Source organism: Cornus florida, unplaced genomic scaffold (assembly GCF_030987335.1).
Source record: "Cornus florida cultivar Cherokee Brave unplaced genomic scaffold, ASM3098733v1 CherokeeBrave_3.0.0_Hap2_Chr07, whole genome shotgun sequence".
In the NCBI taxonomy this organism is placed as follows: Eukaryota; Viridiplantae; Streptophyta; class Magnoliopsida; order Cornales; family Cornaceae; genus Cornus; species Cornus florida.
Genome location: NW_026775577.1, coordinates 13,081,098 through 13,097,608, shown reverse-complemented (window position 1 = coordinate 13,097,608; position 16,511 = coordinate 13,081,098). Strand labels below are relative to the sequence as shown.

The window sequence follows — 16,511 nt, the reverse complement described above, 5'->3', positions numbered from 1 at the left end:
AATGTTTCTTAATTACACATTCAATTTTTAATCAATCGAACTTTTGATGCATGTATCATTAAAAAGAAACTGTGATACTCCTCGGATCCGAGACACGGGTTGATCAGGCCCAGGCTCAAATCCGAAGGATATCAGACAATTAAGACTTTAAAGAACACGGAATACAAAATGCAATATGGAATAAAGTAATGAGCTGAAAGGAACTAAGATAAAAATCCTTAATAATAATTATTAAAATCCGATGAACCAAATCCTCCAAGGTTACAATTCGGGAAATTCATCCAGTGGACCCCTTATTAAAAACCTAAACTGAAACTGAAGCAACTGAACCGAAACATAAAACTAAACATAGAGAGTATTCCAATGTATTCGGAGGAATGAGTGTCTGTATCTGCTCTGCACGTTCAAGCTCTAACCTTGGAACTGACGAACGCCTGAAAAATAAAAAGAGTGAGTCAAGCCCACATGCAAGTCCTATCCTACTACAATCCATACAGAAATCCGATACACAGATACATCCGAGATAGCTCAACAATATCTAATAGTCTGTACATAAGTATATCCACACTATCAAGTAGGACTTAGCAATTTAAGCTAATCCAAACCTAATATGACACCGTCCCATACCAGTGCATACAATTTATAAATATAAGTAGGATTTATTTTATAATCCATTCCCTTATTCCGTATAGGTAGGATTTAGTATTTTGAAACTAATCCGTCCCTAATATGTCATCGTCCCATACCGGTGCATACAATCCATACATCCAGTAGTTGATAACACAGATTATGAACATAATTATCAACTAATCCATACATCCAACAATTTATAATTAAAATATTAAATATAAACATCACTTATTCCATACTAAACATGATAATACTTTGTAATTTAACAGGCTTAGTTAATACTACTCCGCATAGTCCAATAATTGATAATACAGATCAAACATGTAAACATCAATTACTTCCAAGTAAGCATAATAGAATATATAAATTCACATATTTATTTTATAACACTGGAATATGATTAAACTATACAATCCATAATAAATGATGCACAAATAAGATAGTACACCAATTAATCCATACCGAGTATGATATAAATCATACATAAAACCATTTGCATTTATTCAAGCAACTACATCAATTTAAATAGCATTTAGTTAACTCACATTCCAAGTATTTACCCTACATCTCAGATAAATTGTATACAACTCCAAACCATGAATAAAGTCATTTAATTCAACGATTTAAGCAATTAAATAACTACTACCCATCCCTTAAATAATTCATAAAAATTATTTATCAATCTGTATTGTCTCATTCCTTTAAGCATATGAAGTATCTTATGCATTCTAGAACCTTTCAAAGTCCATTCAACCCATTTAGATTAATTAAAATAGGTTTAAAATCATTCTGGGTAGTTAAAACCAAAAGTCCAGGTCGCGGTCCAACTGAGCAAGCTAAGTTCCAAACTGAGCAAGCTAAGTTACAACTGAGCAGGCTGAGTTGCTAACTCAGTCGGCTGAGTTAGTGCTGGGGTCTTCTTCTTCGTCCTTTCAGCCTCTGTAAACCCTAAAACTTCATTGTTAAGGCCCCTAATCTTTAACCTAAGTCACATACGTCCATACTGAATTATTTTAAGTGTTTTAGTAGGCAAAGATTCAAGTTAAACCACAGTTCATGCATAAAGATCACATAAATAAAGAAATCATGAGGAAGCATATAAAATCATGAAACTCTCTGGTTTAATCCAATTAAACATGCATGACTACTCCATTATATCATTAGTTAAACCCCTGGAGTCTAGCTAGGCATGCACAGAACACGGATTAAAGGGAAAGAGAAGAACACAAACTTGCCTTTGAGACTTTGGATTAAAATCTCTAACTGTCGTTTCTAGATTTTCAGGCAAATCCTTTACCGATCAATCCCTCTATTTTTCCTTGATTCCACACACGTACAACCCCTTCAATCCTTCCTTGGTTTAATCGTAACTTAAGGCAAAACCCTAGACTTCCTCTCTGTATCTTACGTACATGAATATGGTGAATAGGGTTTACAAAACCCTTGACAGATGTATACTTATATATTTATAGGTGAATAATGATAACCCTAATCCATGTATAACTAGAGACTAAGCCCTAATTCCAATCCTAGCCGGCCCATGAAACTATCTAACTTGGTTAATGATTTTAATTTTTATACATGCTTGCCAAAAGAAAAATACCATTTGACAGTTAATGAAAAAAAACATAAATTAAAACAATTAATTAAAGAAAAATACACAATTAACTGAATTAAAATAAAATAAAACAAATAAGCAAAGAAATGAAATTTAAACACCCAATTAAACAATTAAATCAAATAATGAAAACAATTAAGTCAACTAAAGAAAACAAAATCCAATTAACACTCAAGTCAATTAAAACAAACAAATAACCAATTAAATAATTGAAAAGCATTTAAAATAATTAAATAAAATTCCAGGACTGTCCTTTTAAAATTAGGGGTATTACATTCTTCCCCCTAACAAAAGAAATTCCGCCCTCGAAATTCGCTCTTACCTTTTTCCCATAATTCAGAAAACTGCGAGCGAATAACATCCTTCTGTTCCCAAGTGGACTCTGCCTCATTGTGATGACTCCACTGCACACGAACTAAAGGGATAACCTTGTTACGAATGATTTGATCCCGACAGTTGACAATACGACACGGTGGCTCCAAATAGGTTGCATCCGGCTATAACTCAGTCTCCCCCACATCGATATGTTGATACCGATCCTCATCTCGCAGGAATTTCCGCAACATGAAACACGTTGTGAACACGATCCAAAGTATCGTGAAGTGCGAACCGATAAGCTAATTTTTAACTATGTAATGCTTGATAAAATATTCATTTCACTCATAATCCAAGAAGTACAATCACTCCTCCATACACTATTTTGAGTGCAACTAGGAAGGAAAGAAAGCAAAGAACTTTCCACATCATCATATATAATTTTTAAATATTGCGGCATTTTGTAATGCAAATGAACTTCACCTGAATCTCTGATGAAACTTTTTTATCACTACTTTCCCAGGAGCACTTTACATCCCACCAAAAGCTTAACATGTTAGGCGGAGCTGCCTAAACCCACCCTACCTGGATCCGCTGTCGGACAAGAACCTCTATCTATATCTATATCTATATCTATATCCTTTTTTTAACAAAAGCTAAGATAAACAAGTAATGAACAACCTATCACATACGAATGAATGAATTAACACTTTATGCTTAAAACGGCGTTAATTCACCTGAACAATTAGAAGGAAAATCTTAAACTGATGAGAAAACAGTTGAATAAAGGAGTTGAAACATGCCATAAATCTTAGAAAATAGTGCTAAAATTATCTTTAAGGGGACACTGGGCAACTATCCAGACAACAATCATAGAAAAAAATAGCATAAGCAGATACGTTTTCTCCACATCAAAACTTGAAATCGCATCAAAAGCAAAATAATTAAGTAAAATAATTTAATACTAATACATTGATGAATAAATAAGCAAAATAAAATAAAATAAAGCAAAATTAAATTAAATTAAATTATATTAAATTAAAGAATGTAAATTAAAAACCTTGAACCATAGGTGCTAAATATGAGACTGTTTTCTTCCCCAAGACAAAAGCTTTTGATGCCTCCAACAGAATTAACACCGTATTCAGCTTCTTGACCCAATTCATGGTATTTGGCTTGAAAGTCGTAAAAGGAAACTGAATACATTCCGGCAAGAGGCATTTCTTCCAACGCTACAGCAACCTGCATAGGACTTTTGGTCCCTTTCAAATTGATCATTTCTGCTCTCAAATCACCTTGAGGATCCCAACAGCTTGATCTCTTTCCTGTGACGACTGTGGATCACTGTTTACCGACAGCCACCTCCACAACTACAACAACCGGCCGCAATCTCCACAGATGTAGGCCGTTGATGTTATTGAGATCGAGAATGGAGCCGTTGGTGTTGTCCCAATCGACATTGATGATGTCCAGATTGTCGAGATTTCAATGCCCCTCCTGCTGTGACAATTGTTGATCAAAGGATATCGTCAACGTCAACGTCAGTTCCGTCGTCAATCTCTACAACACCATCTCAACACCAACGGCTACTGTATCTGTGGTGGTTGCGGCGACTGTGGAAGTTGCGGCGGCTGTGGAGGTTGCGGCGGCGGCTGTGGAGGTGGCGATCGCTTCGATAGTGGATGTAGCATTGGCATTGGCTGTTGGTTCGCCCCTAAAAATTAGGTTTTAGAGAAAAGAAAGAGTGATTGACCACCGTTTCCCACAAAGGTTCGCCTAACCACCAGTTGGGCTCGTGACTGCTCATAGTGAAGGTCGCACCAGTGTGCGGATCAACAAAATGGTTGATGATGATTCCATGAAAAGCAGGGTACAATCCGGTCACAATTGAGTAATGGCTTGGGAATGTTACGGTTGGGAACACCGGAATCAAACCCGTTTGAGCTTCGGTCCCGTTACTGATCAGGTGATGGATGTTGGGCGTCGGGGTCTTGAATTGGTACCTAAATCGAAACCCATCGAATGAAATCAGGAGAACAACTGGGTGGTTGAGTTTGGTGAGAGGACGAGCAAAATTTTCAATTGATTCAGAGGTTTGATTGGGGTGGGATTGAGATTCAGATTTAGTCAGAGAATAAGATGAAGGCGAAGGAGACGGCGGCGGAGATAGCAACGGAAGTGGTGAGGATGAAAGAGATGATGATGACGGCGGCGGTGGTGGTGGATTTGGAGGGAGAGGTTGAGGAGGTGTCGTGTTGAAGGAGAGAAGAGCTGTGATTTGATTTGGTGGATCTTCTTCTTCGTGCGTTTTGATTGGTGTCGGCTTATTATTATTTGAGGTCAAGATTGAGAGAGAATCAGAACCCATGGAGAGAGAGAGGTGTCTTCCTCAATGGGTTTAGAGATTTCAATATTCTATGAACTAGGTTGTGTGTTTTAGATTACTCTTTCAGAAGAATCTGTGATCTTCTTCTGGGTTATACATCGTTGTTGTACGGAGGGAGAAAATGGGGTGGATTCTAGAGAGAGAAAAGGAAAGGTTGGCTGGGCATGAACACAATTGCCCTAAAAAAAAAATTATAGGCTTTGTTTGGGTGAATTAATGAGATGGGGTAACATGGTAATTTGGCTCAAACAGTGAAAGATTATTTTGGATTACAATCTGTAGTGAACCGTGAAAGTTCGCATCCACGGTCATTAATTTGGTTAACTTTATTTCTATTGGAAATTATAAGACTTTAATTATGTGATATTATAAATATAGATCTTTTATATGTAAAAAAAAAATTTAAAAAAATGTAGGAGTATACCTGTGAAGCTCTTTTCATCGAGACAAATGTGCCCCAGCGGCCTGACCCTAATTAACTAATTAAGCGAACTCACATGGGTTGCGGGCTGACTCTAAAACTCGAATTGGGTATGTGATTTTTCCTTTGCCAAAACGACGTAGTTTTGGGTGAAGGGATTTTTTAATTTTGTTTAGGTTTAGGCTGCAACAATAGGAACAATGTCTCAAGGCACTGGTTGATAACTTGGTTTTTTTGGGGAAAAAAAAAATCAAAAATAGTTTATTAAATAAAAATAGAACAATACTTGCCTACTCATTAGTGAGCAGATTAATTCTACTGACTGATTATGTGTTCCAATAATAAATGGACACATCAACTTTAATGACAAATTCAAAAAAGTAATAAAAAAAAGAGAATAAAGTGGGATTGACCCGTTTCAATTGGGTAACTGGTCGCCTGCATTCAAACCCTATTTTTTTTTCTCTCTCTTTCACCCCCTCCCAGTTTCTCCTTCTTCTTCCTCTCACAGGATATCATCAATCAATAGGCCTCATATTGTTAATTCTCTTCCTACTGCATCTTCAATGGGTTTGTAGATGTACCTCAATTGGATTATATAATTTATGTTATTTATAACATCGAATGTGATATATAAAATATTTTTTCTTAGTAAATAAACAAATCAATCATAATTTTTTTTTCCCGGAAATTAATCAACCAATTTTTTTTACTAACAGAGTTGTAGCATAAACTTAAGAAACTCTGTTTGCTATTACATCAATTACATTCTTGATCTCCAAACATATATTACCATATTCAACGGTACATAGCTTATATACAACCAATTCATAATAGTGATCAAATACGATCATGATAATAGTGATCAAATACGATCAGAAGTTCAACTTCTTACAAAGTCTTGAGAAGAAGTTGGGAAAGTAACACCACAACCCACCCTTGCCTATTGAGTGATACGAAGCCCGAGAGATTTTGCAAAAGTGCTCGTCTATTGATTAATGATGTTCATGAGAGGTGAGAGGAAGAAGAATAGTGGAGAGAGGACCGCGTGAATTTGGGAATGGGGTGAAAGAGTGAGAAAAGAAATACATAAGGTTTGAATACATGCTACCCAATTGAAGCAGGTCGATCTGGCTTTATTCTATTTTCTTATTAATTTTTTATTTTGTCATTAAAGCTGAGGTGTCTACTTATTATTAGAACATGTAATCGGTCAGTAGGATAAACCTACTCACTAGTGAGTAGACAAGTATTGTCCATAAAAATATGACAAATACTTACCTACTCACCGGTGAGTAAGACTTCATACTTACCACCTATGTGGCAGGACAATAAAGGGACAAGTGTCCCTCCAATAAAAAATAAAAATAAAAGATTTGAAAAGTTATTTGGGTCAAGCCCAATAAAATCTGAATCAAATCCTAATTTGATTATTTTTCTTTCTTATAAAATCCGAATCAAACCCAAAAAAATTATGTAGAAGGAATTGGATTAATTTTTTTGATGATGGTGAGACTTAAGAGTTCAACTGTAAACCTAGCCACTCGCTGCTAGAGTATTTGCATTAAAATAGGCTTATTAACATTATTCAAATAAATAAAAGAAAATATTTAGTCATGATTTAGTAAAAAAATAAAATTTGTTTTTTTAAGAAATCTTTTTGGTTAATTAATTATAAGACAATCATAGATTCATATTTATTTTCATATGTGGGACAAGACACCCATTAACAAGTGCAAGCATCTACTTTTACACAAAAAAAAAAAAATTTATTTATTTTTTATTTTTTATTTTCTCAACAAGAAGGCAACGGAGGGCTAAACAACACAAGCCACTCTTCAAAAGAACAAAATCAATTTATATATATTAGTTTACACATGAAATCTTATCACCCACAATCGAAAATCCTAATCTGATTCATTTCATGGATTTGATTTGAGCAAGATACTTCTAGTTGTGATTCTTTAAGGCTTAGAGATTAAGGCAATAAAGTAGCATGTGAAAGAGATAATTAGATATGGGTTTGATTTGGATCCTACTGGATTTAACCCAAATAATTTCTTAAATCTTTTATTATTATTGTTATTATTACATTGTAGAGACACTTGTCACTTTGTTGTTGCGCCATATCGATGGTAAGTATGAAGTTCTTACTCATCGGTGAGTAGACAAGTATTGTCCTAAAAATGTATCGTTTATACATTATTTGTAAAAGTTAAGTTTTAGAATTTCACATCAACACAACGAATTCTAAAAACAAGTGAGAACTAACGGATCAGTGATCTAGTAGTATCAGTCTCTTACCTTCTAAAGAGAGATTAGGGATTCAAGTTTCAGAAGAGACGTGTGTGTGAGTACTAACTAAAAAAAAAAAGTGACGTTTATAATAGTCAATTTTGACTTCTCCGATCTTATTTGTAATTGGTCATACGATGTACAAGAAGAAATGAAGAATGAAATTACAAATGAAATAATCACTTTTTTGAATGACTTTAGCTAAGGATGCTTTGATATCCTTATGGGAGAAATGCATATGGTACCATGATGATATAATAATAATAATAATAATAATAATAATAATAATGTTTGTTATTAGTTCATTTTGGGTAAACCATCAAATGAAGACAATGAAATATACTCTCACATGGAACAAAGAAATAGCTTTGAACACATGTTCAAAGCAGTGACAAGATCTTAAATTTGGCATTTTTAAATTGGTAAAACTCTATTTTAGTTTATTTAATTATCAAAATACAACTCAACGAGACACTCTATCCGAAAGTGTGCCCTCCAAATGTTTCACTTCGGGTCTGAATGCCAATCATATTAACTAGCTTCATACTCCAAGTCCAAAGTGACAAAGTCACGTGAATCTACAGATCCAAAGAAAATAATAATAATAATAATTAATAATCTATCTTAATATTTTAAATTTAAAAAATTAAAAAGCAAACCCTTGTTGTTGTCCCTGTTCATCAAACAAATCCCAATCTTATTTGCCTTGATAAGTTTTCAATGTTATTAGTATTGTATTTAATATACATAAATGCATGATACATATGTGATGTATGTGTTACTGTGTATACAGTATCATATTTTAAACTTTCTATTGTGCCATCATTACGTAGTAATCTGGTGTAGCATTTGAGTTTTCAAGTATATGTCCACATTACATTTGCCACCTCATCATTTTGAAATTTTTTAAAATAGTTTTCTGAGTGGCAAATTAAATAAGTCCGGACTTATAACCTAAAATAAGTTTTTTAGTTTTTAAAACTTAAAATACAAAATGCTCAAAGAGAAGAGGGGTGGCACTCTCTCAGTCACCTGTCGCAATGTCGGCAAAAATCTCACTTAAAATTAATTCTCAACATATATAGTTAAACTATGTTAGTATAGTACATTCTTGATTGTTAAAAAAAAAAACGAAAGTTGAAATGAGTCCCACTGAGAATAGAAAATTGAAATATGCCTAACTGAGAATAGAATCGTGAGAGTATATTTATATCGAAAATAAACAAGTTAAGCCATCATATAGAAGTAAAAAAGTAGCCAAATTGTCAAGCAATTTTTGTTGAATATTAGGAAGAAAGTACATTGGAAATATGAGAAAAATCACCTAGCATTTTTGTTGATTACAATTGAGAGAGAAATATGCTACTTCTTGTTGATAACTTGCACATTGATAACTATACAACCGATGGTGCAGCACTCAATTAAATATAAGAAATATTATATTTAATTTCTTAAAACCAATTCTAATTAGACTAACTTATGAGTTAGGACTCAATTTTTATAAAATACCCATTTATTTATAAGGGTTTTAAAGAGATCTTTCATCTTTAGAGTACATAAAAACGACATTTAGAAAATGTTTTTTTTTTTAGAAAATGTTTAACTCATTTTGTTAGGCATTTGAAGTACATAAAGATGCCTATAGAGTATAGCCCATTCAATTCATAACATAAAGTTAGGCTTCCTCGAGTCCCCCTCACATAGGGATGGCAATTTGACCCGCCCCGGCTGTTACCCGCCCCACTCTGCATCATTTTTGGCAGTTTTGAAAGACCGTTTTGTTTATTTGGGTGGAGATGGTTTGATATAATAAAAACTCGTACGAGTTTGGTGCGGGGGTGGGGGGAGGTCGCCCCGCATCGTTTAGAAAAGCAAATTACTTAAGTATCCTTATTTCATTAGTATATAAATTTTCCACTATATATTATTAAAAGGAAATTTGCAATGATAAAGAATTGAAAAAGAAGAAAAAAAACAAGAACAAGTCTATTTCAACAATAAATAAAATTTGGTTTTAAACGGGGCAGAACGGGTATCCGCAGGAGTAAAAATGTTAAACGGTTATGGAGATTGGGTGAAAAGTTCTCCCCTTTTTGCAGTTTTGGACAAAAACAAAAGCGGAATTTTTAAACGATTGTGAAAATAGAAGAGAATGCACCCGTCCAAACCTACTCCCGTTGTCATCCCTACTCTCACACGATATAAAAGCCCATGAACAATGGACTCCCTATAATCCCCGCGCGCGCGCGCGTGTGAGAGGGGGGGTGGGGGATAGCTTTGCTGGAGTGGAGTGCCAATTTATTGTCGGGAAGCTTCATTGATGAAAAGCAGATATCTCTCTCTGTAAAAATCAATGGGACCCTTGCATTCATTTACCTTTTCACACTTGCTAAACATTAATCACTCAAACCGAAAAGGTAAAATTACAAGTCCAAGGGTTTTTCATACGTATTTTTCTCATTACTCATAGAATTATATATATATATTTTAATTATTTTCTAAAATTATTTTCTTAATCCTTATATTCTGTAAATTAATTTCGTCCTAAAAAATCACTCTCTCTCTCTCTATATATATATATATATATAAAAATTGACTTATATGTATGTATATTATATTGTGAATATATTTCTGGCTGCTTCCCTGGAGAGTGTTGTTGTGAGCGTGCCTTTGTGATCGTCGTCAATGGATAATTGGAAAACTGCACCGAGAAGATCAGCTCGAATTGCTGAGCGTGCCGGCCCGAGTCGCAATGGCTCTGGCTTAGCTGCTGCTACTACTAATGGCCACGCGAACCCTCCTCCTAAGCTAAAAGAGGCAACTTTCTTCTTTCCCTCTTCTTATACTTGATTCATCTAATAATTATCATAGATTCCATTTTGAGTGAAATTTTATGTTGAATATTTTTGTTGATTGTTTATTATGTTCTGAAGCAAGAGGCTCTGAGTTACAATGATGCGTCTTTGTATGGATGTTTGTAAAATTTCTGGTTGATGCAAAATAAATGGTATCTTTTCTGAATTATAGTGTCACAATTCAGTATTTCATTTGTATTATTGTTTTTTCTTGTAGAGAGGATGGTAAACTTATCTCTCAAACGCACTCCAACAGGCCACAACTCAAGTACACTCTAGAACTCACACGTCAATTACTCTTAAATCCCCCAACTCAAACCACCTCACAGTTTAAATATTCTTATCATGCTTTTGAGTGTGTGTGTGTGTGTGTGTGTGTATATATATATATCTTTTTCTAATCGGCTTTTGTAGTAAAAAGATATATCAATGAAGGGGTTATGGTAGGGGCATACCTCCACTTTACAATAGAAAGAAATGGAAAAGGTCGATTTCCAAGGTGTGTTTGGGCTCTAATACATATATATTTTTTAAATGCGCAATTTGCTATTTATGATATGTGTGATTAATCTGTCAGTTTCCGTATAAAAGCATATCTGTTTGGATGATGGATTGGTAATTCACTTTCTGGCTTTTTCCAATATGAATGTATTCATGTGGAAGAACTTAATATTACTAGAGTTTAGTTTACACAGTTTAAGTCACTTTAGATGTTGTTGAAGTTGACACTATCTTCACCTGTAAACAGTACCTGCTAAGAACTAATTTTCTTAGCTTATCCCTCTAAATTACTTCCAAATGTCAACTAGATTTAATTATGTAGTGTGGAAAAGCTTTCTAGCTTTTGTGGCTCATTCTGCTGAATTTGTTTGGGAGCTTTGGGCTTTGACGGAATTGAATACAGGGGAGTGGACTAGGTGTTTTATCATTGACTTGAGTGGTCATACAGGTTTGATCGAGCTGTTATTTGATTACCGGAATGTTATATGTCTTAAGAAGGATGAATATTATGAATTACCTCTGGATCTTCGTTTTATTCCTGTTACCTCCTTAAAAAAGGGAGAGCTGGTGATCTTCCGTGGTGTAATACCATTTCAAAATTACCTTGTTTACAATGTCAAGACAGGAGAAGTTTCTTCATTTGTGATAGGTGATTGCTACGGCTCAAGCATCTTCGAACGCCATGTCAACAGCTTGGTTTCATGGAAAGTCTCTTAGTTCCTGTGTTTTTTGATCTCTACATACATCCAAGGGTCCTATTTTGCTCACCAGTGAAGTGCCTCTTGTCAATTTCTTTTTTCCAAATGTGTTTTGAGTACTAGTACTATCCTAAGGAGAATTCTAATATATAGTCATGACTTTTTTTTTTTCTTTTTCTGATCACTGAGTTGTTATCTGTCATTAGAAACTATATCTCTATTTTCATAAATTATAGCAAGATTCTGTTTTATAATAGAACCATTGGTTTCTGGATTACTTCATCTATTTGTTTTTTGGCATCAATTCGATGAAGAGACCTATGGTTGTTCCGAACTGAGTTGAGAGTGTAGGCATTAGACATGGTAGTAAGTGCTTGTCCATCTCTTAGTGCTCTAGTCATGCCTCTCTCTAGCTCTCTCTCTCACACACCTCTCACACACATTGGGTTAGGGTGCATGCATTATGTGAGTTCAAATCATCCGCACAAGCGTGTTATGCTGACAGCTATGAACACTTAAACGTGAGATTGTGTCACACGCATGACTGATAGTGACCATTTGGTATTGTATAATTCTAGATGGTAGTAATTGCTTGGCCATCTCTTGTGCTCTTTAGTCACATTGAGTTAGGATGAATGCATTATGTGAGCTCAGATCATCTACAGTACAGTACACGTGTTGTACTGTAACGGACGGTCATGATCACTCATACGTGTGATTGTATCACACGTGTGAATGATCTAAACCATCCAGGATGATAGTTCTTGATTTGCTACCTCTAGGGCTTTAGTCATATCTCAATCTCTCACTCTCACTCTCACATTGGGTTAGGGTAAATATATTTTTTAAGTCCAGAATCTCTGTAGTACAACACGTGTTGTACTGTAATGGATGGTCACGATCACAAACACGTGGTTGTGTTACATGTATGAGTGATCGTGACCATTCAGCTATATAACACGTTGACGTTACAACATTAAATCCGACACCTACAATTTTTCAGGATAGAAAACGTTTTGGATCATGTGGATGGCCTATTTATAGAGAACAAAGCTAGGTGTTTCACCTAAGAATATCAAGGTCTTGGACTATGTGGGTCATTCACCTGTCACTGCCCAATAGAAGTACTTATCAAAAGAAACAGTGAAGGGGCTATGTTGACACTTCAATTTGGCCAAACATAGTGTAGGCATTTCTCACTAACTGTAGTAGACATGGTAGCTAGTAATTGTCACCACTATTCTAGTCAAGGTATATACCCACCCACCTCTCTCTCTCTCTCTCTCTCTCTCTCACACACACACACACACACACACACACGATATTATTATTAGGTTAGGATGAATGCATTCTCTTGGATTACAAAATCACTATAGATCATGTCATGTGGGTGGCTTCTACATAGAGAACAAAGGGTAATTATGTTATATCATAGACATGAAACATTTTGGACTAGTCTGTGGGGGTGGTCACTTTCATACTTGTGTGGCATATGAAACCTAAGGGGTCTATGCTGACATTTTCATTTAGTATGGGTCAATTAAATAGGCAACATGTCCACGTGCACTTTGAAGATGTTACAAAACATTAGGTTGTCCTTGTTGACAAATGCTAGAAGACATATATGCTACAAAGTTGCTGCACCAACCGCCATTATGTATTGGCTCATAGATATATATAATAAATGAATATATGTATGCATAGCGTTTTCAAATCTTAGACTAGTCCTGGTCAGGATTCATTGTAGTGTGAACTTGTTTTAGAACATGATTTGACTTACGGAAAAAAAAAAAATCCTTTTGATAGGTATCATTCAGTGTCCGTGAGGTAGTTTGTTATAATAAATGATCATACGTCAATTACGGCATTTCATTTGAAAGAATCAATCAAATCTTGTTTGGTCTATACTGATAATTTGAGTAGACAGTAAATCTTTTGTTTTGTAAGGTTTTTTAGAATTTGAAAGCGAGAACTCCGTTCTTTATCTTTATTTGGCGTACCTATTTGAATCAGATGAAATGAAACTTTTACCTCCAATTTTGTAGGGGAGAGATCCGATAGGATCCTATCCCAAATTTTCTTTTGCTAGGCCTATACTATAGCTAAAAAACTCACTTTCTTATTATTACAAAGTTCATTTGAATATGAAACCTAATCCTAGAAATACAACATCCTACTTTTTATTTTTACTACCCAAGGCTTCGATACATTTCAAAATCGAGCGATCTCCATTGGAGTAGGTGCTATCCAAGAACAATTAGCCGATCTAAATTTACGAATTATTACAAATTATTCCTTGGTAGAATGGTACAATATTTGCTTTTACATTATTTTCATAACATGAATTATCATTTATTGTGACCAACATCACTCACTCGTTCGAGACCACATGAAAATTATTAAATATCTAATATACTTTCTATGTAGAACCTATTTCAATGAATATTCACTGTATATTTTCCATAATAAGCACCTAATTTTGTTTGGGAAGAAAAACTACTATTTCATTGGTGTCCTTGACTAGTCACAAGTTCGATTGTAAAATCACAAGTTCTATTGTACAATAATAGGTGTTACTTTATGTAAATATATACTGGTGTAAGATGGATGGGTGAGAATAACATTTATGATTTGCTTTGTTGTGGTCAATATAACATACTTGATGTGTGTCATACATCAAATATCACTACAACTGAAAGCAAACAATCAAATGACCATCACTTAACAGCTTTTACTCATTTTTCCACTTTCTTTTGTTTTTACTACTCTAGCACAAACATCAAACTAGTTTAGAAAGATCAAGGAAAATGATTATTATCCTTTTATTTTTCTCCTCTAGTGAGAATCAAGAAACCCCATGACCCACAAGAAGACCAAAAAGAAGAACTTAAGAAAAAAAAAGAAAAAAAGAAACAGATTCAACCACAAGCCAAAAACTTGCACATCCACTACTCAATGCCATTCATCTTCCTCAACATGATCACTATCTCATAAACCTTTTGAGGGCATGGAAGATATTTGGCAACACTTTCCCTCTCCATGCATTTCTTCATCCAAGCTGAGAATTTGTGACATTGGTCCTCAACCTTGAAACCCCCAAATTTCTCATAGGCATAGAACCAACTGGTCATGGGAATTAATATGATGTCCACAAAACCAAAGCTATCACCACCAAAGTAGTCCTTTTCTCCCAAAGCTCCCTCTAGCTGCTTCAGAATCTCTATGAAGTCCTTCTTTGCCACCTCTAGTTCCTCTCCTTTGCCCATCCAAATATTCCTACCCGCGTCAAATACCTGCATATTGATGACGTGAACACTGACATATAGTGATAGGATTCACTAAAATAAAAATGATATAATTGACTGATGACACAGTTGATACCAATAACACGGTATAATCATAAAAGCATCACCTATCACGAATGCATGGCACACATACATGTGTAAGGATGGATGCATGCAACTTCTTATAGTTAATGATGATGTTGACAATTGCATTTGTTGTATTGGTGCCTAGAACTTCTAGCCTTAGGACATTAGTATAAACCATATGTGTGTTGACAATTGCATTTGTTGTATTGGTGCCTAGAATTTCTAGCCTTAGGACATTAGTACAAGCCATATGTGTGTATTTACGCACACATACTTTGTATTTTTTTTTTTTTTTTTTTTTCTTTCTTTCTTAATTAATACTCACACACACTCAGGTTTGCACCACTAACTAAGGGTTTGATACCACTAAGTTACTGGCCTGTTGGTACGCACACATATTTTTATTCAACCAAAATGCATGCATGGTTACTCTAGTAAGACTAACTCAAAATGGTTGTATACAAAATTGAAAACTAGAATTCAACCTTCTTGTCAATGAAGTCAGCCCAAAACCGGGCCTGAGCTCGCCCATATGCACAAGGTGGCAGCAATGGCGGTGAAGGCCAGGCCTCATCAACATAGGCAACAATGTTGGTGGACTCAACGACAGGTTTCCCGTCATGCAATAACACCGGAACCTTTTGGTAGATAGGGTTTGAATTGAGCAGCAGCTCACTCTTCCCTCCAAACAAGTCCTCCTCTTGACCTTCGAATGCGACGCCTTTCTCAGCCAATGCAATTCTAACCCTAGTGGCAAAAGGGCTAGCCCAGAAATCCAAGAGAACTACTTCTTTTGTTGGCATCTTTGTAAAACACAATCTATATCCTTTTGAATTGATGTATGTAGATGTTGCAACATGTGTAAGAGGTAGTTGTTTATATAGAAGAAAATATTATAGCATGATTTGGAATTCCAATGGTTTCTTTGGTTACTCCTCCAAAGAAGAAGCATAGGTATTGTCACTCAATAAAAATCTGATATGCTTGGCATTATGCAATTACAAGTATGGATCTTGGGGCGGCAAGTTGTTGGCATTGGTTTTTTCTAGGCCTTGTGCAATTAATTTTGACAAATTCTTGGTTTTTAGGTCAAAATCAAGGAATAGATAATTGGATTAAAACCAATTAAACTGGTGTTAAGTTTGGTTCAAGTTGACTATTGTATAAGGATTTTGTTCATTTCAAATAGGACCTATAATGGACATAAAACGCATTATACCTCAAACCGGCGGGTTAATCTATTCCAAAACTTAAGAAGACAAGAACTTAAATCAAAATACTTACTAGCATAGTGATAGTAATTCAACTTAAAATTTTGGAACAAGAATAGGACATGGTTCTTGCTTCACTTACAGTACTGTGACTTAACATCCATGTCAAATCCGGATGCAAAGAGTCTTGGACTTATATGAGAACAATAC

General features: G+C 35.0%; 2 protein-coding genes across 3 annotated transcripts; both read right to left on the bottom strand.

The window, feature by feature from the left end:
- Positions 1 to 204: 204 nt before the first annotated feature.
- Positions 205 to 5,451, bottom strand: LOC132266427 (uncharacterized). 2 transcript variants are annotated; one of them, XR_009468617.1, is made up of 2 exons: positions 2,571 to 5,451; positions 205 to 434 (listed from the first exon to the last, which is right to left on the bottom strand). XR_009468617.1 is itself a non-coding variant. In XM_059767298.1 (2 exons), the coding sequence occupies exons 1-2, from the start codon at positions 3,839 to 3,841 to the stop codon at positions 305 to 307; spliced, it is 348 nt and encodes a 115-aa protein (XP_059623281.1). In that variant the 5' UTR covers positions 3,842 to 5,137; the 3' UTR covers positions 205 to 304. The 2 variants fall into 2 exon arrangements, 1 of the variants encoding a protein (XP_059623281.1); XM_059767298.1 differs by having other exon boundaries at positions 3,624 to 5,137.
- Positions 5,452 to 14,342: 8,891 nt separating this feature from the next.
- Positions 14,343 to 15,893, bottom strand: LOC132267486 (probable glutathione S-transferase). Its single transcript, XM_059768645.1, has 2 exons — positions 15,576 to 15,893; positions 14,343 to 15,012 (listed from the first exon to the last, which is right to left on the bottom strand). Exons 1-2 carry the CDS (start codon positions 15,891 to 15,893, stop codon positions 14,668 to 14,670), a joined length of 663 nt encoding a protein of 220 aa, XP_059624628.1. The 3' UTR covers positions 14,343 to 14,667.
- Between the last annotated feature and the right edge of the window lie 618 nt (positions 15,894 to 16,511).

Excerpts from the sequence above, each read along its gene's own strand:
- LOC132266427 (XM_059767298.1), bottom strand. The coding sequence starts at position 3,841 with ATGATCAATTTGAAAGGGACCAAAAGTCCTATGCAGGTTGCTGTAGCG. Across the intron at positions 435-3,623 it reads TTTAGCACCTATGGTTCAAG|GCGTTCGTCAGTTCCAAGGT; the intron begins GTTTTTAATTTA and ends TTTATTTTTCAG.
- LOC132267486 (XM_059768645.1), bottom strand. The coding sequence starts at position 15,893 with ATGCCAACAAAAGAAGTAGTTCTCTTGGATTTCTGGGCTAGCCCTTTT. Across the intron at positions 15,013-15,575 it reads CTGACTTCATTGACAAGAAG|GTATTTGACGCGGGTAGGAA; the intron begins GTTGAATTCTAG and ends ATCAATATGCAG.